Here is a 24,984-nt window from a genome sequence, read left to right as displayed (position 1 = left end):
CATACTGTAATAAAGGTTGTGTGAATGTACTCGTGATTGTATGCTGTGTCTGCTGTCTCTGTTTCTTAGAGTATCTTATTTTACGTTACTCACCTGTTTTCAGCCCATGGTCGACCAAGGGTAAATGAAACCATGGAGAGCAAGGTCACTGATGAGGGGCCTGCTGTATGTGTAGATCCACTTCATTACGCATCATCCTTAAAGGAAATAAATGAACTTGCCCCCAAGCATGCCATGCTCTCCTACATCTTGGATTCTTCATGTGTTTGAAACATGAAGTTATATGTCCGCTTTGACCCAATAAGTTTTCTACTTGAGTTACTTTTGCAGATACAGTTTTGGGCCTGTCATTGTAAGCTTAAAAATTAATTATCAGACATAATGACTTAGAATGTGGCGTCTTTTTGTCCACCTGATCTTTCTTTGTTCTTTTCTGAAACTTTAATTCTTGGTAAATAATGGTGTCATAATGTCATTTGTTTGAAGTTTTTAGTTTGAGCTTTTCAAAAACTGACTCCATTTTACTGTATCCTTTCATCTCTCCCTGAAAGTCACCTGTTGCTAGGAGAGTGATGCTAAAGCACCTGCTTAGTAACATTCCCAAGCCACATGTCTGTGTTTTGACATTTCTCTATGTTCAGTGCCTGTTATACCCAAGTTCACATCAGATATTGAAATTTACAATCGGGGTGCTCATCCAGACTTCTGATGTGTTTTTGAGTGATGAAAGAATAAGGGAAGAAAACAATTTTCTATCTTGTACCTTACAAAATATAATTATACACATTTCATATTCATGTATATTTGTATGTGTATATGTTTAGTTGCATCACTCTGCACTAGTGGCTATCCTTTATTAAATATAAAATATATTTCCTTGTGTCAGATAATTTTCCCCAGATGGCCCATCAGAAGCGGTTCATTGAACGGAAGTACAGACAAGAGTTAAAAGAAATGAGGTGGGAAAGAGAGCATCAAGAGAGAGAGCCAGATGAGACTGAAGACATCAAGAAATAAAGGAGGGCATGCAAGTGTGGAGTATTTACTTGCTCAGTACTGTGGCTGTTGTCTGTTGAGACCTAGCCTAGTTTTCCTACGGACAATGAATGAAGTGTGCTCATTGAAATAAAATACAAGTCAAATTGTTATTGTTTTAATGATCTGTTTTTAGCTGGATGGTCTTTATTACAAAGGATTAGATTTTTCTTCTATTTAATGGAAAACTTGACTGGTGAATGTGCATTACTTCCTTTTGTTTTGCTCTTTAAATAATAAAATTCAAGAAGCATATTCTATGTGGAATAGATCCTGTTTTTCCATCTCTGTCCCAGATTGTGACCCTAGACTTTCAATTGACAAGTAAAAAATTGACTTTACTAGACATTTTGACTATGCTCTAGTAACATCTATACTTTTTCAAATCTCTGGATTTTTAAGTAGATTGTTCAGCTTTCATCTGGTGGCTGTTGTATCAAGTTCTCAGCTGCAAATATTGAACTTACCTCTCTCTAAGCAGTGAGTGTTTTGTAGAAGGAATCCGTTTAACAGTTAATTGGCTAATGGGAGAAGAGGAAAGACTGATATTCAAGTCACATAGATTCTCTGAATCATTAGAATAGGAGAGAAATCATGATTCTAAGCCAGGCCACACTTTAAACCAAGTGCTCTCACTCTGAGGTTAGTGGAACCTTTAAGAAGGTAATGAACAGACTTCAGGGAAGTCAAAACCTCCCAATACCAAACTCCATTTTCTGTGTGTGTTTGAGATTTGAGAGGGCATGGGGAGCAGGAAGGAGGAGGGTTTATAGCTTTTATCAGCCTCTCTAAGTGGGCCCTGCAGTAAAAGGCTAACATGACATTAAAAGACATGATATTTTTTAAAAAGTTATTTAAAACTAAATATCACTGGTTTCTTATTAATAAAGGCAAAACTTCCTTGTAAAACAAATCTGTTTCATTCATCATTTCAGCAAATACATAGTGAATGCTTCCTATGTACCAGACACTGCTGTAGTCTCTGGGGCTATAGCAGTGAAGAGAACAAACAAAACCCCCAGTCCTTGAGGAGCTTGGGTGCTAGTACAGGAACATCTACAACAGACCAAGAGCCCAATGGCAAGAAATAAAGCAGGGACTCGTGGGTGCAGTTTTCAATGAGGTGTTTGAGGAGTTCTCCCTAAAAAGGTATCATTTAAGATGGGAAAGAGGAGACAAAGTGAACACTTCAGGTATCTGGAAGTATTTCTTGTATAAATATTAAATGTTACATATGTATTGTCAAAATTTTGACAAATGGGCTGGGCACGGTGGCTCACGCCTGTAATCCCAGCCCTTTGGGAGGTCGAGGCAGGCAGATCACTGTAGGTCAGGAGTTCGAGAACAGCCTGGTCAACATGGTGAAACCCCATCTCTACTAAAAGTACAAAAATTAGCCAGGCATGGTGGTGGGTGCCTGTAATCCTAGCTACTCTGGAGGCTGAGGCACAAGAATTGCTTGAACCTGGGAGGCGGAGGTTGCAGTGAGCCAAAATTGCGCCACTGCATTCCAGCCTGGGTGACAGAGCAAGACTCAGTCTCAAAAAAGTTGAAAAATGTATTACTTTTATTAGCAGGAGAAAGAAACAAATGTTGCTTAGAAACTTACGGAAAAAATAGAAAGCATAAGCAGAAAGATAAATCACTCATGATTCTATCACCCAGAGAATTATGTCCTGTTGGACTGTCTTTGTACTTACACACATGCACTCGTGTGTTAACAACAGGATACCATACATATGGTTTCCATAGCCTTTCTAACTTTTTAAAATAATATGAATATCTTTGTGCATCAATTTCACATTTACATAATATAGTTGTTGACGGCTACATAGTAATGCACATCTTATATGCCAATTGTAGATATACTGTATTAACCAATCTCATAAAAAATACATAGGTTGTAAGCAATTAATTGTCATAGACAGTGCTGCCACATACCTTTTTGAGGGTGTATACACACACACACACACACACACACACACACACACACACACACACACATTGGAGAGAGAGATACCTCTAGTATGTCTTCATTTGCTAATCATAAAAATGTAAGGTGGTGCCTTTAAAAAAAAAAAAAGCTTGTCCTGATGCCCTTCCTCCCCACCAGTGATGCCAGGAGATCACTGGGGAGGGAGAAGAGAGAGCTCATTTTTTCTTTTTTTTTTTTTTTTTGAGATGGAGTCTTGCTTTGTCACACAGGCTGGTATGCAGTGGCATGATCTTGGCTCACTGCAACCTTCACCTCCCAGGTTCAAGCGATTCTCCTGCCTCAGCCTCCCAAGTAGCTGCTTACAGGTGTGCACCACCACACCTGGCTAATTTTTGTATTTTTAGTGAAGACGGGGTTTCACCATGTTGGCCAGGCTGGTCTCGAACCTTTGGAAAAAAGCTGAGTGTTGGGAGGGAAACTGAGGCAGGGCTTGCATAATGTCCTCTGGAATGTGTCTAGACTTGCTGGCTCCTTGCTTCTAGCCCTCCTAGGTTCCTATTCCCATTATCTCAAGTAGCAGAACAAGTTCTATATAAATGCGAAACCATCACAGCTGTAAATCATGTGCATTAACGTGTCCTTTTGACCACCACATTCTTACCACCTGTTTCTTTGTTGGATTACCAATAAATACCATGGGCTCCCAGAGCTCAGGGCCTTCACAGCCTCCACAATAGCGATGGCCCCCCGATGTCCCACCTTTCTCTCTTAAACTGTCTTTTTCTTAATCCTTTGACTCCGCAGAACTTCGTCGCCCCCACGACCTGGTGGTGGGTCTGATCACCCCAACATCGAACTCCTGGCCTCAAGCGATCCACCCTCCTCAGCCTCCCACGGTACTAGGATTACAGGCATGAACCACCGCACCTGGCCAAAAGAGCTCACTTTTGAGCTATGTTGGTTTCGGTACAACTACCACCTTATTTGGTGTGCTCTTTCTGAGCATTTTAAGTTATGTGAACAGCAGACAGCAGGACTGGAAGGAAAAGAACGCTGATGGCCTTGAGAATGTTGCAAGCAAAAGCAAAAAAGCAAGGGAAATAGTTGAATTTTTAAAAAATAAGCACTTTTACTACTCTTGAATTGCATAAAAATAATGTCAAAGCCGACATGCTTTTCAGGAATTTTTGTTGGACCTTGACTTTTACTCTCTGTAGCACTTTGACCCTTTTCAAGTTCTCTGTCCGTATTAATGGCTCTTGAAACCTGGAGAAGTCAAGTCCAGAAAACACTAAAGTACCTCTTGTAGTGGAACCTGCCACACACATCAGTGCAGCTTAGCTCCCAGGGTTCTACAGAGCAACAGTGAGGCCGACACTAAATTCTGCAACTAGCTAGCCACATAGGACAACTCAGCAGGTCCCTGTGACCACAGATTCCAGCCCCGCCTCCTACCCAACCCAATGTTCTCACATGTTCCAGTTTGACTAGAAGAGTCAGCAAGAGTGTATGTTCAAATATTCACTCAGCTGAGTATTAAGTGCTATTGGTCACAGAGACTGAATATGAAGGTTTCTTCTCACAAGTCACTTAGGGTCTGGCTGGGGAGACAAATGGTGTGTGTGCGCAGACAAAGGGCTTCTAAATGGGGAAGGAAAGAAGGGAAAGTAGCCCAGGCAGGGAAGGCTTACACAGAAGAGTTAATACTTGAGGAGTTCACTGAAGCTTGATGAGAGGGAGTTTGCAAGGTGGGGGAGGACATGCCTTTCCAAGGAAGCAACAGGATTGAGAGGCAAGAAAATGGGTTAGGAGCCTTAGTCCATTCGTGCTGCTGTAACTAAATACTAACACCATAAACTCGGTGACTTATAAAAGGGAAATGTATTTCTCACAGTTCTGGAGGCTGAGCAGTCCAAGATCAAGGTCCCTGCAGATGTGCTGTCTGGTGAAGGCCCACTTGTTGCAGTGTCCTCACCTCGTAGAAGAGGCAAGGTTGCCCTCTGGGACTTTTATAAGGGCATTAATCTCTGTGAGGGCTTTGTCCTCTTGACCTAATCACATACCTAAAGGCCTCACCTAATGCCACATTGGTGATTAGGTTTCCAACACGAATTTGGAGTGTGGAGGGATACCAACACTCAGATTGTAGCAAACCTATTATGATGTCCATGAAAGATGTGATGAAGGTCTGAAACAAGGCATTGGGAATATGGATGCTGGAATGGAATAGATTGGAGACACATAGGAGAGAAAAATCTACAGGTCATGGGGTACGGCAGGGTATCTCAATTTTAATACTGTTGATATTTGAGGCCCAATAATTCTTTGTTGGGGCAGGGGGATGCTCTTGTGCGTTGTAAGGTGTTGGAATCCCTGGCCTCTGCCCACAAGGTGCTAGTAACACCCCTTCCCCTAGTTGTGACAACCAAAAATGTCTTTCTACATTGCCAAATATCCCCTGGGGGCAAAATCACCCCTGGTCAAGAACCACTAGTGTAGGAGAAAGGAAGCGAAGAGAGCACCAGGCCAGTTTTTGTGCAATCAAGATGCAAACTATTTTTAGAAAAGCAGGATTAGGCCAGGCGCTGCGATTACATGCCTGTAATCCCAGCACTTTGGGAGGCCAAGGCAGGTGGATTACCAGAGGTCAGGAGTTCAAGACCAGCCTGGCTAACATGATGAAACTCTGTCTCTACTAAAAATATAAAATTAGCCGGGCGTGGTGGTGCATGCCTGTAATCCCAGCTACTCAGGAGGCTGAGGCAGGAGAATCGCTTGAATGCGGGAGGCGGAGGTTGCAGTGAGCTGAGATCACACCATTGCATTCCAGCCTGAGCAACAAGAGTGAAACTCCGTCTCAAACAAAGAAGCAGTATTAGAAAGTAGGGTGTTTAGTTGTCTCTGTTGAACCTGAGGGGCCTGTAGAATGGCTCTGTGGAGATGTTTAACAAGTAGTTTCATATAAGGTTTTATAGCCCAACAAAGATGCTTGGGCTGAAGTATAGATTAGAAACAGATACAGAAAAATCAGTGGCATATGTACTTCTACAAGGGAGGGCATTATTTTTGCAGGCTGAAGACAGAAAACCGTTTCAATGACATACTGCTTTGAAACTAGGTTTAATACATTAGATAAATTTATACTGGCGAAGGAACTCAACTTTCCTTTGAATTATTTCATCACTAGATGAGATTTTCTTAAACCAGTAGGCTTTTGAAGAATTATTTCCATCTTCTTCCATAAGTTTGTGAAGTTTTTGTGAAATTTCTCTACAACTACCTTGTACAAAATGAAGACCCCTTGTGAATTCCTCAGGTAATTGTTCTCAACTGGGAGTAAAGACATATTTACAGAAGCCTTGCAGAAATATCCCTTATAGCTACCAGCCCCAAAATTCATCACCAGACTTATTACTTGTTTATTATCTCATGAAAGATGAAATAAAGATAAGCATATTAGGTATGATCATATTTCTTATCAATATCAGAACATTTAAGAGAACAACCCAGGCCAAGGCAGTGGCTCATGCCTGTAATGCCAGCACTTCGGGAGGCCGAGGCAGTGGCTCACGCCTGTAACGCCAGCACTTCGGGAGGCCGAGGTAGTGGCTCATGCCTGTAATGCCAGCACTTCGGGAGGCCGAGGCAGTGGCTCATGCCTGTAATGCCAGCACTTCGGGAGGCCGAGGCAGTGGCTCACGCCTGTAATGCCAGCACTTCGGGAGGCCGAGGTAGGCGGATGACCTGAGGTTGGGAGTTTGAGACCAATCTGAGCAACATGGAGAAACCCTGTCTCTACTAAAAATACAAAATTAGCCAGGTGTGGTGGTGCATCCCTGTAATCCCAGCTCCTTGGGAGGCTGAGGCAGAAGAATCATTTGAACTGGGGAGGCGAAGGTTGTGGTGAGCCAAGATGGCACCATTGCACTCCAGCCTGGGCAACAAGAGTGAAACTCTGTCTCAAAAACAAGACAAAACAAAGCAAAAAACAACCAAACAAAAAAAGGACAACCTACACAAGATATGGCTACTTGACCCCCAAAGATTTCTCTTCCCCTTGTAGAATTATTGTCAGAACATGACGGCCCAACTGGAGACTACACTTCAGTATCTTTGCATTTCATTGAGGCTGAGTGGCTAGCTAGCTCCCACCCAAGGAATGTAAAGAACTAAGGCTGCAGTGTTAGGAAGAAAGTTTGCTATTTCTTCCTCCTCTTGTCCTGATTTGCTGGCTAGAAGATCTCGATACCCAGGGAGGGTGACCTTTACAGCCACCACCAGTGAGCACACAAATAGCTGCATGGAGCAGTCTCCCACTCATACCCCACCCTACCCCTTCCCCTCTGTTGATAAGGGGATCCTACTTAGACTGTATAAGTGAGAAACAAGTATCTATATGTTAAGCCACTTCAGTCTGGGGATTTATCTGTTATAGCAGCTAGTGTCAACCTAAATGATACCACCCTTTGAGGCAGGTACTTAACAACACTAATAAAATATTTGCTAGTCCAACCAGATGAATATGTTTTCTCACCTGTTACTGAATGCTATTCCGAGCCAATGCTGATGTGTTCCTGGTATGGTTTGGATCAGTGTCCTCACCAAATCTCATGTTGAATCACAGTCCTGTGTTGGAGGTGGGGCCTGGTGGGAGGTAGTTTGATTATTGGGGTGGATTTCTTATGAATGGTCTAGCACCATCTCCTTGGTACTGTTCTCGTGATAGTGAGTTCTTGCAAGATGTAGTCCTTTAAAGGTGTGCAGTAGCTTCCCTCTCATACTGTCTCGCTCCTACCCCCACCATGTGAGACGTCTCACTTCCCCTTTGCCTTCCACTGTGACCGTAAGTTTCCTGAGGCCTCCCCAGAAACCAATCAGATGCCAGCATCATGCTTTCTGTACAGCCTGTGGAACTGTAAGCCAATTCAACCTTTTTTTTTGTAATAAATTACCCAGTCTCAGATATTTCTTTACAGCAGTGCAAGAACAGCCTAATAAAGAAAGTTGGTACCAGATGTGGGGTATTGCTGTAAAAATACCTGAAAATGTGGAAGCAATGGTGGAACTAGGTAACAGGCAGAGGTTGGAAGAGTTTGGAGGGCTCAGAAAAAGATAGGAAGATGAGGGAAGGTTTGGAACTTCCTAGAGACTAGTTGAATGGTTCTGACCAAAATGCTGATAGTGATATGGGACAGTGAAGGCCAGGCTGAGGAGGTCTTAGATGAAAATGAGGAACTTACTGGGAACCAGAGAAAAAGTCACTTTTTTATGCCCTAGGAAATAATTTTGCTGCATTGTACCCCTACCCTAGGGACCTGTGGAACTTTGAAGTTGAGAGTGATGATTTAGGGTATTTGGTGGAAGAAGTTTCTTTTTTTTTCTTTTTTGAGATGGAGTCTCGTGCTTGTCAGCTAGGCTGGAGTACAGTGGCGCGATCTCGGCTCACTGCAACCTCCGCCTCCTGGGTTCAAGCTTCTCCTGCCTCAGCCTCCTGAGTAGGTGGGATTATAGGCACCCGCCACCATGCCTGGCTAGTTTTTGTATTTTTAGTAGAGATGGGGGTTTTGCCAAGTTGGCCAGGCTGGTCTCGAACTCCTGACCTCAGGTGATCTGCCTGCCTTGGCCTCCCAAAGTGCTGGGATTACATAGGTGAGCCACTGCACCCAGCCAGGAAGAAATTTCTAAGCAGCAAAGCATTCAAGATGTGGCCTGGCTACTTCTGATGGCTTATGCTTATATACATGAGTAAAGAAATGACCTGAAGTTGGAACTTATACTTAAAAGGGAAGCAGAATGTAAAATTTTGGAAAATTTGACAGCCTGATTATGTGGTAGAAAAGAAAAGCCCTTTTTCAGGGGAACAATTCAGGTAGGCTGCAGAAACTTGCATAAGTGGAAAAAAAAGCCAAGTGCTCATAGGCAAGACAATGGGGAAAAGACCTCAAAGCCATTTCAGAGAACTTCCTGGTAGCCTCTCCCATCACAGCCCAGAGGTCTAAGAGGGAAAAATGGTTTCTTGTGCCAGGCCCAGGGCCCTACTGCCCTGCACAGCTTTGGGACACTGCTTTCCACAGCCCAATTGCTTCAGCTCCGCTGGTGGCTAAAAGGGGCCCAGGTATGCCTTGGGCTGCTGCTTCAGAGGGTGCAAGCTGTAAGTCTTGGCAGTTTCCATGTGGTGTTAACCCTGCAGATGCACAGAGTGTAAGACGTGAGTGTTGAGAACCTCCACCCAGATTTTAGAGGATGGATAGAAAAGGCTGGATGTCCAGGCAGAAGCATGTTACAGGGGCAGAGCCATGATGGAGAACCTCTACTAGGGCAGTGGGGAGGGGAAATGTAGAGTTGGAGCCCCCTCCCACAGTCCTCACTGGAGCACTGCCTAGTGGAGCCATGAGAAGAGGGTCACCATCTTCCAGACCCCAGAATGGTAGAGCCACCAGCAGCCTGCATCCTGTGCATAGAAAAGCTAAAGACACTCAACTACAACCTGTGAGAGCAGCGCAGGGACTGAACACTGAGAAGCCATGGGGTGGAGCTGACCAAGGCCTTGGGACTCCACCCCTTGCACCAGTGCACCCTGGATGTGAGAGAGAGAATCAAAGGAGATTTTGGAGCTTTAAGATTTAATGACTGCCCTACTGCCTTGCATGGGGCCCGCAGACCCTTTCTTTTGGCCAATTTCTGCCTTTTGGAATGGGAGTATTTACCCAATGCCTATACCCCCATTGTATTGTGGAGTAACTAACTTGTTTTACAGGGTCATAGGTGGAAAAGACTAGCCTTGTCTCAGGTGAGACTTTGGATTTTGGACTTTTTAGTTAATGATGAAATAAGACTTTGGGGGACTGTTTAGAAGGGATGATTGTATTTTGCAGTTTGAGTAAGACATGGGATTTGAAGGTCTGGGGCGGAACTGTATGGCTGGATCTGTGTCCCCAGTGTTGGAGATGGGGCCCATTGGGAAGTGGTTGAATTATGGGGTTGTGATATGGTTTGGATCTGTGTCTCCCACTAAATCTCATGTTGAATTGTAATCCTCAGTGTTGGAGGTGGGGCCTGATAGGAGGTGACTGAATCATGAGGGTGGAGTTCTCATGAATGGTTTAGCACCACACTCTTGGTACTGTTGTTGTGATAGTGAGTTCTTCCTACATTTAGTTGAAAGTGTGTAGCACCTCCCCACCCTCTCTTCCTCCTGCTCCAGCCATGTGAAGCGCTGGTTTCTGCTTTGCCTTCTACCATGAGTAAAAGCTCCCTGAGGCCTTTCCAGAAGTAGATGCTGCCATGCTTCCTGCACAGCCTGCAGACTGTGAGCTGATTGAACCTCTTTTCTTGAAAAATTACCCTGTCTCTGGTATTTGTTTATAGCAGTGCAAGAATGGACTAATGCAGGGTGGATTTCTCATGAATGCTGTAACACCATCCTCTTGGTACTGTTCTCATGATAGTGGGTTCTCACAAGATATCATTTATGCAGCACCTCCTCCATCCTCCTGTTTTCTCCATGTGAGAGACCTCGCTCCCCGTTTGCCTTCTATCATGATTGTAAGTTTTCCTGAGGACTCCCCAGAAGCTAAGCAGATGCCAGCATCATGCTTCCTGTACAGCCCGAGAAACTGTGAGCCAATTAAACCTCTTTTCATTATAAATTACTCAGTTTCAGGTATTTCTCTATAGCAGTGCAAGAATGGGCTAATATAGTTCCTTAATGTTGACTTGTTCACCTGTGGTTCAGAAATGCCCCTACTCTTAGATTAAAAGAAAATTTAAAATATAACAAATGTGATATAAAACAATTTCTTATGAATTAGGGATTTTGAGGATGGGTTGCATTCTGAGATTTATTTTATCAGTATTTGTAACATCTACTATATCCTGATCATGGAAGGTTAAAAGCAGAGACCTTGTCCTCAAGGATCTCTCTAGTTAGAAAAGAAAATACATAGATCCATGAATATAAGGTGCCATATAGAGGGTCAGAGAAGAGAGAGTGACTCATTTCTTCTGGAAGGGTAGAGAGATCAGTTTAATCTTCAGGGGTGACTTTAGTCTGCCATGCTGTTGACTCTACCTCACCATATTCCCCAGGACACAAAGCTTGTTTACAAGCCAAACATTTTATATATTTATTTATTTATTTATTTATTTATATTTTATTTTTTTTTGAGACGGAGTCTTGCTCTGTTGCCCGGGCTAGAGTGCAGTGGCCGGATCTCAGCTCACTGCAAGCTCCGCCTCCCGGGTTTACGCCATTCTCCTGCCTCAGCCTCCGGAGTAGCTGGGACTATAGGCGCCTGCCACCTCGCCCGGCTAGTTTTTTTGTATTTTTAGTAGAGACGGGGTTTCACCGTGTTAGCCAGGATGGTCTCGATCTCCTGACCTCGTGATCCGCCCGTCTCGGCCTCCCAAAGTGCCACCGCGCCCGGCCTATATATTTTTAATTACATTGCCATTATGACACCTAACAAAATTATAAAAAACTCCTTAATAACTTAAAATGATCAGTCTAGGCTGGGCACGGTGGCCCATGCCCATAATCTTAGCACTTTGGGAGGCCAAGGGGGGTGGATCATCTGAGGTTGGGAGTTCCAGACCAGCCTGACCAACATGGAGAAACCCTATTTCTACTAAAAATACAAAAAATTAGCCAGGCGTGGTGGTGCATGCCTGTACTCCCAGCTACTCGGGAGGCTGAGACAGGAGAATTGCTTGAACCCAGGAGGCACAGATTGCGGTGAGCCGAGATTGCCACTGCACCCCAGCCTGGGCAACAGGAGCGAAACTCTGTCTTTAAAAAAAAAAAAAAAATCCATATTCACATGTACAGCTAGTTTGTTCCAGTAATGATTCACCAGCTCCCATGATCTACAGCAGCAACTTCCTCTCCAGTGTTCTTTGCTATGGACAAATAATCTTTATTCAATCTTATATAGTCGAGCCTTGTGAACACATCTCCAGGTTCATTTCCCAGTAGATAGTTGTTGCTGTGCTGTTCCCATCTAGAAATTTGGGAGCTGCCCCGAGGAGGTAAATAAGGGCAGAACTTCAGTTTTTCTTTGAGACCACCCTAACTAGATTCTTGATCTCTGTCTCGTACTTTGCAAAACAGAGACATCTACACATTGCATTTGGTTTTTGTCTCAGGTCATTTGAATCTAGAACAGTTCTGTACTCCTTTTTCATGACTAGTTGAAGAAATTGGGTCAGTTGTCCCACAGTCTTTCCCACACTCTGCATATGATGCATTGCTTTCTTGTGGTGTCATTTACCTTTTCTTCCCTTTATCATCTGTATTTGATATAAAGTCTTGATTTTAAGGCTTAGGTTCAAAATTTGTGGCAAATGTGTATTTCATGATTCTCTCCCCCTCCACACCCCCCAAAATAATTATTTCAATAGTGCCAGCTCTCAAATTCTTTGGGGTAACAGATGATTGTGATGGTTAATTTTATATGTCAGTTTGGCCAGGCTAGAGATGTTGATTTAAGCACGCAAGTTTGAGGAAACTTGTTACACAGTAATAGAAAACTAATGTATTCCAGTCAGGCATGGTGGCTTACACTTAGCGGGTAGATTGCTTGAGCCCAGGAGTTCGAGACCAGCCTGGGCAACATGGTGAAACCCTGTCTCTACAACAAAATACAAAAAGGTGCATGTGGTGGCATGCACCTGTAGTCCCAGCTACTGGGGAGATTGAGATGGGAGGATTGCTTGAGGCTGAGAGGTCGAGGCTGCAGTGAACCATGATAGCACCACTGCACTCCAGCTGGGGCAACCAAGCAAGACCTTGTCTCAAAACTCCCCCCAAAACACCTAATACACGCCAGTTCTCTTTCTAAACAGCTCATCTCTTCATGTTATTATTGTGTTTAAAATATTTTGTCATTTGGACATGGTGGCTCATGCCTGTAATCCCAGTACTTTGGGAGGTGGAGACTGGTGGATCGCTTGAGCGCAGGAGTTTGAGACTAGCCTGGGCAACACAGTGAGACCCCTTCTCTACTAATTTTTTTTTAATTAGCCGTGTGTAGTGGCACATAACTGTAGTCCAAGCTACTTGGAAGGCTGAAGCAAGAGGATGACTTGAGCTCCGGAGGTTGAGGCTGCAGTAAGCCATAATCCTACTGCCACACTCCAGCCTGGGCAACAGGGCCAGACCCTGTCTCCAAAAAAACAAAAACAAGCAAGCAAAAAACAAAACCACCCAGAGCTTCCCACAGCCTGTAGAATAAAGCCCAAGTTCCTTGTGATGGCATTAACTACCTCATGAGCAGGTATTCAGCCCAGCCTTACAGAACTAGTTGCAGATTTTTTGTTTTTGTTTTTGTTTTTGAGACAGGGTCTTACTCTGTCACGCAGGCTGTAGTGCATTGGCATGATCACGGCTCACTGCAGCCTTGACCTCTTGGGCTCAGGGCATCCTCCCACATCAGCCTCCTGAGTAGCTGAAACCATAGGTGTGTGTTACCACACACAGCTCATTATTCTATTTCTTGTAGAGACAAGGGCTTGTCGTGTTGTCCAGGGTGGTCTCGAACTCCTGGGCTCAAGTGATCCTCCCACCTTGGCCTCCCGAAGTGCTGGGATTACAGGCATGAGCCACCGCACCTGGCCAGTTGCAGATATTTAAATACATTCTGCATCTCTCCCTTACAGGACTTGGCAATGCCTGAAATAGGCGACCTCCTTGCTGATTGTTTTTTTACTTGTCTTTCGGGCCTCAGCTCAGGCACTATCTCCTGCAAACATTCCTCTGGACCTTAAAGCCAGGTTCAGTGTATATTCATGGGCTCTTGCCTGAATCACGTTTTTCATACCGAGTTGTCGCTGTCTCTTGGCTTACCCATCTTCCCCAACTAGGCCACAAACCCCTGGTGGACAAGATCATCACTGACTCACCTTGGAACCATGGGCTCCTAGCACAGTGCCTGGCTCTTCATGAGCCCTGCATTACTGTTCGCTGTGTAAAAATAGCCAGACATTCTTTGCCATTCCTCCACAAGCCTCAATAGCCCTAAAGCAGAACTCCTGCTTCCTGGATGCAGCCCTCCTGCAGGGACTCGGCTAAGGCAGAGAATGACCCCCTGGAGACAGGAGCAGGTTCACCCTCTCTGGATTTCTGCACTTGGATTTGGCTGCGAGCTAAATGCTAAAACAGACCCCACCAGCCCGGTGGAATCTGGCAGGAAGCAGGGGAGCTTGTCTTCTCCTGTCTTCTGGCTTTTCCACTTCTTCAAGGCAGGGAGCTCATATAAAATGGACAAAGCAGCTGAATAACAGCTCCCGTAGCATTATTTTAGATGGTAAGATAGAGCTCCAGAAACCCAAGGAAAGGCCTAGTCATCAGTGACAGCACTATCAGGTGGCTTGGGACAGGCTTTAGTCACCGACTCCCATCATCTCCAGGAACAACTCCCTCTCTAATATTCTTTGCTATGGACAAGTGATCTCTATTCAATCTTATATAATCAAACTATGTAAACACATCTCCAGTTTTCATTTCCAGCTAGATTTTTGTCACTGGTCTGTTCCCACGTAGATACTTGGGAGCTGCTCTGAGTAAGCAAGTGAGGGCAGAACTCCCAGTTTTTCCTCGAGACTACCCCAGCTAGATTCTCAGTCTCTCTCTTGCACTGTCAGTGGCCCCAGAGACATCCCTTTGAAGAGACCCCTGCCTCGTCTCTGCCAGGAACTCAGCAGTGAATGAGCACTGCTCTCCCATCACCCAGTAGCTGCTTCTGGAAGTTTTCTTTCATTTCTGCTGAAATATTTGTCAGGTTAAAGAAGTTGTAAATGAAGTTTAAAAAAAAACAACAAAAAAAACCAGACCTGCGCTAGCTAATCATTTGTATGCTGAATATTAGCCCATCATGATTTGAAACTCCCGGATAAAACAACTTACAATGAAAATGCAGGGAGACTCTCAACTGTAGCGATTCTAATGCTCACCTCTATTATTATAATAATGGGGTCTCAAATGAAGCTGTGGAGAACAGTGGCTGCCCCTGACTAGAATTCAACCAGAAAGATCAAGAGAGAGCCCTAATTGCCTTTCTTCTCAGATCAAACAGTTGACTTAATTCTCTGGGCCTGCACACGGCAATGTGTTTGAGGAGATTCAAATAGGTAACTATAGAGGATTAAGGTTTTCTCTGCAGATTATACTTTTAGGCCCTATAGTTCATTGCTTGAAGTGTTAAGTAGTTTTGTCAAAATAAGCAGGGCTGGAAGGATTTTTAGAAACTTACAAATCACATACTCTCGCTGAGTAACACAAGGGACCTCTTTTTTTTCCCCCTCTCCCTTTAAAAAAAAAAATTAATGGTTGAGGTGTGAAGGTGGGGAGAAATTAACCATGTTCAAGATTAGTTGGAAATTTCAAGAGGCATCTCAGATAAGAGAAATACAAGCGTGGTGGTTCATTGTGTTTCCTCTCTTGAAAATTGTTTCACGAATGATGCGGCTGAAGAAGTCACATAAAGAGAAGGGATTTTCTTGTGAATGCTTAACTGCCTGAAGAGAAAGTCCGAAGCGGATGTGAAATCCGACCCTTGAGGCTTCTCTGCAGTGCCGTGCTAATCAGTGTTATTTTACTCGCTAAGACTTCATTTCTGCTTAAAGGAGTTGGTGGCAGAATAAGCTTTCATTCTCTCACAATAGATTATTCCCAGGAAAGGGCACTTGTCGGGAAGTCATCAGTGACATTCTGTCCTTGGTGCCACAGGTGGCTGTCGCTCAGCCAACTTCATCCTGCTCAGTTGTTCTCCCCGTTCCTTTGGGAACGCGTCCTTCCTCATCAAAAAGTTGCTCGGTGAATTTACCCACTGCACGGAACAGTGGCGATCTGTACACCTCCCTCCACTTTTTCAGCCCTCCTGGGTCCATCGCTCTTAGTAAAGCTACATGAAGAAGCTTAATTGATGTTGCAATATTGCACAACACACACAGCACATGTAGACTGCAGACTCCATAAAGGCTTGACAGTGACGGGACAGCCTCGGTGTGCACACACCTCCTGGAGTCACGGCACTTTTGTTTTTATCCTGGCCTGGCACAATCACGGTGACTTCTAGGGTCACCTTTCTAGTTTTTTTTTTTTTTCAGTACTCAACTCTGTGCCCTGGTCTTGGCAGATGCCAGGGAAATTCTTCGTTTTGCTTTGGTCTCTCCTCTCCTCTACCATGGGGCCTCCATTTTTCTCAGCCATGCTCTTTGTCTTCAGCAGCCCTTGCCAATGCTGCCCAACAGCTACCAGAGGTGCCCCAAACACCACCTCACCCCTCAGTGTCCACTGGGTCTGGGAAACCTCATGCATCATTTATAGCTCACTCCCCAGGGAGACAAATTGCTGGTAAACCTCAAAGCAGAGTTAAGCAATGAAGGTAGAGAACGTAGGATTGCTTTTGGGAGGACAATGCTAAATGGCACAGGAAGGAAAAGAGAAACCAAAAGCCTGGGGGGAAGCCGTGAGAATAAGAGAATGAGAATGGTGCCTGCTGGTTTTCAGAGGCTGGAAACCAGATAATGAGAGTGCCATCCAGGCAGAGGAGGGATGGGGTAGGGGCGTGGCAGAGAAAAGCCTAGGCAGTGATGGCAGGGGCACGAAATGCTACATGTTTAGCAGGGCAGACTCCCTCTGCCTCCTCGGAGAGAGCATCAGTAAAACACCTATTGCTCAATCATGGAAGCAAGCAATAGAATAAACAGGCATTGAGTCCAACATCCAGGCTGACCAAGTGAACTGAGAGCACACACATGGTCTAGCCGTAGCTGAGTCACATCGCCAAGGGCCTGGGGAGCTGGTTTCTTCCCCTGCTAGATTTTTCCATCTCTCTCCTCCTCTCTGTCCCTTTTCCCTTTTGGGTCATTTCCATCCTGATTGGGTCCCAAATGGACCACTCTGCTCTTTCAGTCCTCAAGTCTCAGCCTTCTCTGAATAGATCTCATCTCTCTGTTAGAGTCTCAGCACATTAAGTCCCTAGAGTGGCATGCTGATGCTCAAACAGACGAGGATTTTGAATGCTTTGTATTCAGAGTACCGAATGAATGCTTTAAGACAGTGGCCACAAACGGTTTGTATAAAGAACTGAATAGTACTATTTTTTTGTTTGTTTGTTTAGATGGAGTCTCGCTCTGTCGCCCAGGTTGGAGTGCAGTGGCGAGATCTCAGCTCACTGCAAGCTCCGCCTCCCGAGTTCATGCCATTCTTCTGCCTCAGCCTCCTGAGTAGCTGGGACTATGGGTGCCCGCCACCACGCCTGGCTAATTGTTTTATATTTTTAGTAGAGACGGGGTTTCACCGTGTTAGCCAGGATGGTCTCGATCGCCTGACCTCGTGATCCGCCCATCTCGGCCTCCCAAAGTGTTGAGATTACAGGCGTGAGCCACCGTGCCCAGCCTGAATAGTACTTATTTTAGTCTTTGTGGGCCAACAGGCAAAATTGAGACTATTATGTAGGTACTTATATAATAATAATAAGACAAATCTTCACCAGTTTTTACTGATAACATTCAGAATTTTATACACACTGGCATTTGAATTCCATTTCATTTTTACATGCCATAAAATATCCTTCTGATTTTTTTTTCCAACTATTTAAAAATGTAAAAGCAATTCTTAGCTTGCAGAATATATAAAAACAGATGGCGGGCTGGCTTTGGCCCAGGGGCTATAGTTTGCTGACACCTGCTCTAAGAAGATTGAAAACTGCCACCATAAAGGAAACTGCACTAAAACACTGTGTTCTGCCCATCGTCTCTGCAGACTTGATCATGATCTGGATTAAAATGCTGGTCATCAAAACCTCAGTTCCACAATCAATGCCTGTGATTCATGATGGGTAGTCAACACGATAGAGTTACAGAATTTTCTGCTTTTCTTCCAGGTAATTAGGCTGCAGGCCCAGATGCCTTTGTAACTACTGTTGGCATGTTCCTTAAGCACATGCTCTTTATCAGAAGTCTGCACCAGGGACCATGTGGCGATCTTACCTTTCTATGGCAATGTGTGGTTCCAAAGCACTTTAACATACAATATCTCACTTTAGCCTCATAACAACCTGAGAGGTAGAAAGAGTCATTGTTATCCTTATTTCATGATTGAAGAAAAAACAAACAAACAAACAGAAAAAACTAAACAAAACCAAGGCTTCAAGAAGCTGTGGAGCAGCCTAAGATGAGACATCCGGGAATGGGTGAGACAGGACCACGGGTGCTGCTAGGAACTGTGGATAGAGCCTGAAAGAAGACAGATCTGGAGCTTCGGTCGAGAGGGTAGACAGCCAACCAAGAAAACAAAATAATCCTATTAACATTAAAAGAAGTGGCACACATATCAAGATGAAAAAGAAACACGTCCTTCTTTGAATATTTCCAGAAATATTTAGCCTTGTTTATCATAACCTAAAAGCATATCTTAAGGTTAAAGACTGTAAAAGCTGAATAAATCCAAAAGATAAAAAGAATAGACTTCAAGGTAATAATGAGACTTCCAAAACCAGTCCCAGGATGCTTCTAAGGGCCAGTCCTCGTATGCGTGTTTTGTTATCATATATGTCAAGGTCTTAAAACAGGCGGCAAACGAAAGCTTGAACAAAGCTTGAGATTGTGACCCTTTCGCACAGATCCGAAGGAGATCACAGAGGCCTAAGGCTTTAATGAGCCGCGGCAGGTTAGTGGCAAAGGTGATCCGGCTGCCCACTGGGGAGAGGTCAGGGAAGCGGGGACAGCCTGCTGCTGCTGTCTTCTATCACAGCCACACGGTGACATCATACAGGCCCAGTGTTCTTTGAACACTACCCCCAGGAAGTGTCACTCAGTGACAGAACTGATGCCCTTGGAGGGTAGTGGGTAAGAGCAAGGCCTCTGGAGTTGAGCTAACCTGGGTTCAAGTCCCCAGTCCTCCCCTTCTGGGTGTGTGACCTTGGGGAGCCTGCTTTTGCATGGCCGATGGTTTATAAAGGAGGATAACACAGTAGCTATGCCACAGGCTTGTGGGGAGCACTAAATACAATAATGCACGTAAAATGTCCACCGCATAGCAGGTGGGTGATACATGTGTGCTATTGTTATCAGTATTATTTATTAGGCCCAGTAGCAAACCTGAATGGGTTATGACTGCAGAGAGTCAGTTCAGTAGCAGAAGAAAAGGCTTTGGGTTGGGATTCAAAAGACCTGGGTTGCACGTCAAATTCTGACCCTTGGGAGAGGTTAAGTGATCTGAGGAAAGCGACTCACAGAGGCCCAGTTGCCTCATCTCAGCCCTGGAGCTCATAATATCTATCCCACAGGGTCATTAGGAGGATTAAGACAGACCGGGTGTGAGCTTGCTTTATACATTAGATTATTATATAGTGCCACAAAAATGTTCACAGCAACACATCTAAATGTACATATTTATATATACCACATCTCATCCCGGAAAAGATTCCAGACATTCGTCAAGCCCCAGGCAAAGCTCAAAACTCACATAAAAAAGCCACACAAAATAATGAACCATAAAAAAATGATTTAAAAATGAGCATCCAGGAATAGGTGAAAGTAGGAACAAAAGATCCAGGAGAAATAAACATTTAAAATTACAGGTCAGAAGACTTTGTCTACTTTACTGTTCAAATTGGATATCAGATTTATCTGTAAGTTTCCTGAGAGTCAAAAGGAAAATATGGAGATGTGGTTTTTCATTCTTATTGAAAATCAATGCATACATACCTATCTTCCCCGCCTCCCCTCCCTACCTTCCCTCCACTCCATCTTTATCTTCTGCCCTGTCCTTTGTTCCAAAGAAGCAGTAATTTGCAATCCCTACTATAACCTTGCCAAGGTAAGTACTATTTGTAGATGAAGAAACCAAGGCTCAGAGAGTTACCTAGCTAGCTTGAGATCATAAAGCAGTATGAGGCAAGGTCAGGATTCAGAGCCAAGTCTGAAGGCACCAAAGCCCTCACTTCTCTCCCATCACACCATATAAAATTGCTCAGCCAGGACCTTCCTAAACTGTAGGATCACCAGAGAACTGTAGCTGTTCACCAGAGAGTTAGCCAGAGGACTGTCTTAGTGCCCCCAAATTCTGCCCAAAATGTGAATCAGCAAAACATTACTTTTCAAGGCAGAAGCAGAATAAACCCTTCCCATTATCTCAGTGTTGCCCAAGAAGAACAATCCTTAATGGAGGGCACGGACTGGGGACACCAAGGGAAGAAAGGGATGGTTTGCTCTTTCTGGGCTTGTAAATGAACTTAGCAGAAGGCATGTGCAGAGGTGCCACCTGGCCAACAATTGCCAAAGGCTGCAGGTGAAGTAAACTGGACCAAAAAGCAAACAGAATCTCAGGGAAAGTGCTCTGAAACCAGAAAGAAAATTCCAACTCAGACATGGTAGAGCAAGAATGGTGTGGAAGGAACACACCCTTCAGTGAGAGTGAAACAAAGCAAGAGGAAGGAGAAAATACAGCCCCAACCAGCCTTTCATTCAGGTCTGCTGATACCACAACTCTGTTGTCCAGAATTACGAGTCATCATAACTGAGGTTCCAGTTTACTACATCGTATAAAGTGTACAGTCCCCACTGGTCTTTTTAATAGATCCATAAAGTCCTGAGTTAAGGAGCTCCTCCAGGCACCATCATATTGATAGCTGGACTGGAAGAATCTACCCATTATTGCAAACCGGAGTAAGTAACACCTATGATTTTAACAAGGCTTATATCTCTCTGGGTGGCTATAGATTATGTTAGCATGAATTCCAAAGTTCACTTCACAGTAGGGTCATAAAGGAGGCACTGAGTGACCGAGAAGGCAGTGTCTTCAAGCAATATTCCTGTAATAAACATAGCATTTAGTGTCATAAGGCTTTTCTTCTAGTGTCTGTTGATCAATGCCAGGGCCTTAACACCTACAATACAGCTCAGAGAAGGGAATTCTGCAGAGGGCTCAGTTCTGTTCTGTGCCGAACTGTGTTGATGTCAAGTTGGATCAAGGGATAGACTTTATATGGCATTGGCATTGGGTCATTTTTTTTTTTAATAGAGGCAGGATTTCACTATGTTTCCTAGGCTGGTCTTAAACTCCTAGGCTCCCAAAGTGCTGGGATTACAGGCATAAGCCACCACACTCAACCTATCTTATATATTTTAAATAATTGTCCATTGACATCATTTTTCCTAACCTGTGGTTTTGATAAGAATTGGCCAGTTGATAGTTTGGCTATATTTTCAGACACTGTTTTATATTTTAGAGAGACGGTGCGTCAGTTGAGGATGGAACTATATCCTTTGGAAATAAAAAGAAAACATGGAAATTTGACACTTTTTAATGAAATGTGAGTAGGCAAAGTATGGCATCTACTTGGATTGATAGCTATTTGACCACTTCATGGAGACAAAAGGCAGAAAGCTAGAATTGCTCTTGGGAAATAGTTCTGGGGCTTTTCTAGTGATTGGAAAAATGATTAATGAAGCCCTGAAAATTTTATTCTATAGAGCATGAGAAGAAACTTCGTGCCTGTAAACCGTTAGAGCAGTTGTTACTAGTCCTCCTCAACGACCGTATAAAACCTGGATAATGTTCCCAAAGATAACATAGTTTTGAATGGAGCAGTTTGATTCTGCCAGGATGCATTAATTGAAAGATGTCCTTATTTCAATTTCTAAATAAATGTACCTGTTTTATGTAATTGGATATGTACCAGTTACATTTTGTACAACATCTGCCAAAAATGATTTTAATTGGGTCCTATAATTAATTAACCACAAGGCCTCTGAATCTGAAAGGTTTACCTGTTATCGAATGTAATTTGGAGGGATTTGGGCCATAAATCATTGGCTGTGAGGATTATTCTACTCTAGTCATGGTACTTTAGAGTGGAAGCCGCAGCGTTTGGAAGAGAACTCTGAATGGAATCTTCGCCTCTAGTTTGAATGCAAGGCATGTGCGGACAGGACTAGCAAAAGAAAGTCAAGATACGAGAGATGATTGACACAAAAGAAATATGAAGGAACATCTCCTAGGTCCAACACCACCCAAATGAATTGGAATGATACCTTACCAGATGTGTCTGGGTTTCACAGATGGGTCTTTTACACTCTGCTGACTGAAATGTAGTTTTGGGAGTAAAGTTGTAATGGCTGTGTATTAGATCTCTGTCCTTTTTGTTCACACATTTTTTGCTCAGCTAAAATACCACTAGCGTAACTAGAAAGGTGAGGTCTTTTCAAGGAAAGGCCTCAAGTAGATGGTGGCTTTTAGGAGTCCGAGTCGGTTGTCAGTAAACAAAAGGTCACCTCTGTTCCTTTGGGATGCTGTGGGATTACCTAAAGAGGGGAGACTCACTTATCGGCTTTACATCTCCAACTCTCCAAAATACCGCCCTGCCAAAGAAGTGAGTTTTAAAGCGCTTCAGTTAAGAAACCCTGCCTCAAATAAAGTCAGGTATGTAATTCCTTAGTTTTTTTCTCAGACTCACTAACTCTTCTTGTCCAGGCTTTTCAACAAGTGTGCGAGTCTGAGTTCTCCTGCTGTTCAGATGGGAAGCAGTGTATGTACTAAGACAGAAAAAGAAAAGGAATATCTCAGAATAGCTAGAGACATAGCTGGAGCTGGTGACATGTTAGGTTAGGTCCAGAGTTCTAGCAATAAAAAAAATTCTAGACCTAGAACCATATTTTATAAAAAAAATCAAATACTGTGTATTCATGATAACAATTCTGCATCAAGGCCTGGCTAAATGCTGTTTTCTAGGGCATGCATGATACACATTAAAATTGATCATAAATTTATTTGTAAGCTCAAGATTAAATAATGTTTTAAGCTGGGTGCGGTGGCTCCCGCCTGTAATCCCAGCACTTTGGGAGACTGAAGTGGGTGGATCACCTGAGGTCAGGAGTTCGAGACCAGCCTGGCCAACATGGTGAAATGCCATCTCTACTAAAAAAAACACAAAACAATTAGTCAGGCATGGTGGCCAGTGCCTGTAATCCCAGCTACTAGGGAGGCTGAGGCAGGAGAATAGCTTGAACCCAGGAGGGGGAGGTTGCAGTGAGCCTGGATCATGCCATTGCACCCCAGCCTGGGCAACAAGAAAGAAACTCCATCTCTAAATAAATAAATAAATGTTTTAGCAGGAAGCAGATTTTACCATCTGAAGAAAAACAGATATGCACCAAACGCAGACCAAAAATAAGAGCATAATGAAAAGAAAAAAGAAAGAAAAAGGTTTCTTTGATAGTAAGTCCCTTCCATAGGGTATAACAGAAAGAAGCACCTGGCCTCTCACAATGTTTGGATCACAGAAGCACAACATAGTTTGCACACAGGACTATGAAGAAACCACTGGTAGTAGAGTTTCCATCAAGAAGGAACCGCCCAGGCAACAATCAAGCAAACTCAGGAGAGATGTGTTCATGCAAAAAGGTGCTTATAAAGTGAAACTTGGGCACAAAAGTTGGCAGTCCTGGGTGGAAACCAGCTGTGTAAATATTCAAGCCCAGGCGTGTGCATTTGGGAACATCAGAGGAGAACCAAGTGATGTAAAGAAAACAGTGCAAGGCCAGACGCGGTGGCTCACGCCTGTAATCCCAACACTTTGGGAGGCTGAGGTGGGTGGATCACCTGAGGTCAGGAGTTCAAGACCAGCCTGGCCAACATGGCAAAACCCCATCTCTACTAAAAATACAGAAATTAGCCATGCGTGGCAGCACATGCATATAGTTCCAGCTACTCAGGAGGCTGAGGCATGAGAATCACTTGAACTGGGGTGATGGAGGTTGCAGTGAGCTGAGATTGTGCTACTGAACTCCAATCTTGGTGACAGAGTGAGACTGTCTCCAAAAAAAAAAAAAAAAAGAAAAAGAAAAGAAAAAAAGAAAGCAGTGCAGGCTGACTAAGTCCTCCATCTCCTCATCTTCACCTGTCATCAAGGCCTGCAGGACAGGGGGGTGCATTTTTGAAGCTTAGTAACTTAAATTGGGATTACACCAAAACAGCGGCTGCTGAAAGGAAACTGCTGTTTTCACTCAGTGGCTCGGGAATAGGAATGAGGGAGTGTCAACATCTTCAGTGTTTTCTATTTTCAGATCTATAGAAATAATGCTTCATTTCTGAAAGATTCCCATTAAAATAGATTTAAGGCAATAAACAGAAAAAAAATTTCTTTGACCTTGACAAGATAATGTAGAATGATTATGTGCCTGACAAACCAAGCTCAAGACCTGGCTTTGCCTCCTACTAGTTGTTTGACTCCGGGCAAGTTTTTAATACTGTGTCTTTTTTAGTGAAAAAATGGACAGACCATTTAAAAACCATCAATGCCATTGACAGAGGTGTGGTTGAGAATATCTGTGCCACATCTGAGGGGTATCACTGGGGATCACATTGTCTGCCAGCTTCACTAGTCCTAAAGCCTCATGTTTGGTGGGAGTCAAGTTCCCCTGAAAGCTCACTGATTTGTGGAGAGAAGAGTGTAGAGCATCAGTCCCCAAATAAGATCTCAGCCAGGGCCCTGCCTGGCCGGCTAGAACTTGTAGAAATGACCAGAGCAGCTCTTCTCCCATGGGAGGAGAAACCCTTCAAAAGGCAGTGAGCTTCTTTGCTGGCTGTTGTCTTGGAGTCCCTTTCAGACTGTTTCTTTCTCCAAGCAAAAGGCCTGGAAGTGCAATAATGACATCTGGGGAACTGGCCCACAACTGCATAATAAATAAGTGCCATTTCCCTTGATTTCCTATTGGTTTAGCCACGACTGAACCAATAGTTTCAGAGCTGTTCAGAGAGTAAACTTGGTTGAGAGTGCGTCTTGGGGTAAGGCTGAAGTTGACAAGCTCCCACTGGTTTCTTGTTCTCCATGATGGGGTCTGCAGAGCCTCTACTTTCCCCTCTGCCTCCATCTTCCATGAGTTCACCTGTCTTCTGCTTTCCCATACTCTTGCTTATAGCTGTCAGACTCAACAGAAGCAGGAGGAGGCAGGATGCAGCTGGGCCTTTGAGAGCTAGTCGTGCACAGTTGTCAGCTCCTGCCAGTGGG

The 24,984-nt window shown here is 44.0% G+C and overlaps 1 protein-coding gene across 6 annotated transcripts in view; it reads left to right on the top strand.

Annotated features, from left to right (window-relative positions):
• Nucleotides 1-1,295, top strand: part of DROSHA (drosha ribonuclease III) — a 140,093-nt gene extending 138,798 nt beyond the window's left edge. For 5 of the 6 annotated variants that reach the window (XM_030927417.1, XM_030927416.1, XM_010378022.2 and 2 more), the window contains one exon: nucleotides 887-1,295. In XM_030927417.1, the coding sequence (XP_030783277.1) occupies nucleotides 887-1,017 (131 nt within the window). In that variant the 3' untranslated portion in view covers nucleotides 1,018-1,295. The remainder of the gene's footprint in view (nucleotides 1-886) is intronic. The other variant, XR_004056362.1, reaches the window with a different exon arrangement.
• Nucleotides 1,296-24,984: the final 23,689 nt, after the last annotated feature.

This window comes from Rhinopithecus roxellana, chromosome 3 (genome assembly GCF_007565055.1).
Source record: "Rhinopithecus roxellana isolate Shanxi Qingling chromosome 3, ASM756505v1, whole genome shotgun sequence".
In the NCBI taxonomy this organism is placed as follows: Eukaryota; Metazoa; Chordata; class Mammalia; order Primates; family Cercopithecidae; genus Rhinopithecus; species Rhinopithecus roxellana.
The sequence above is the reverse complement of the archived record's forward strand: the minus strand, read 5'-3'. Positions and strand labels throughout refer to the sequence as shown.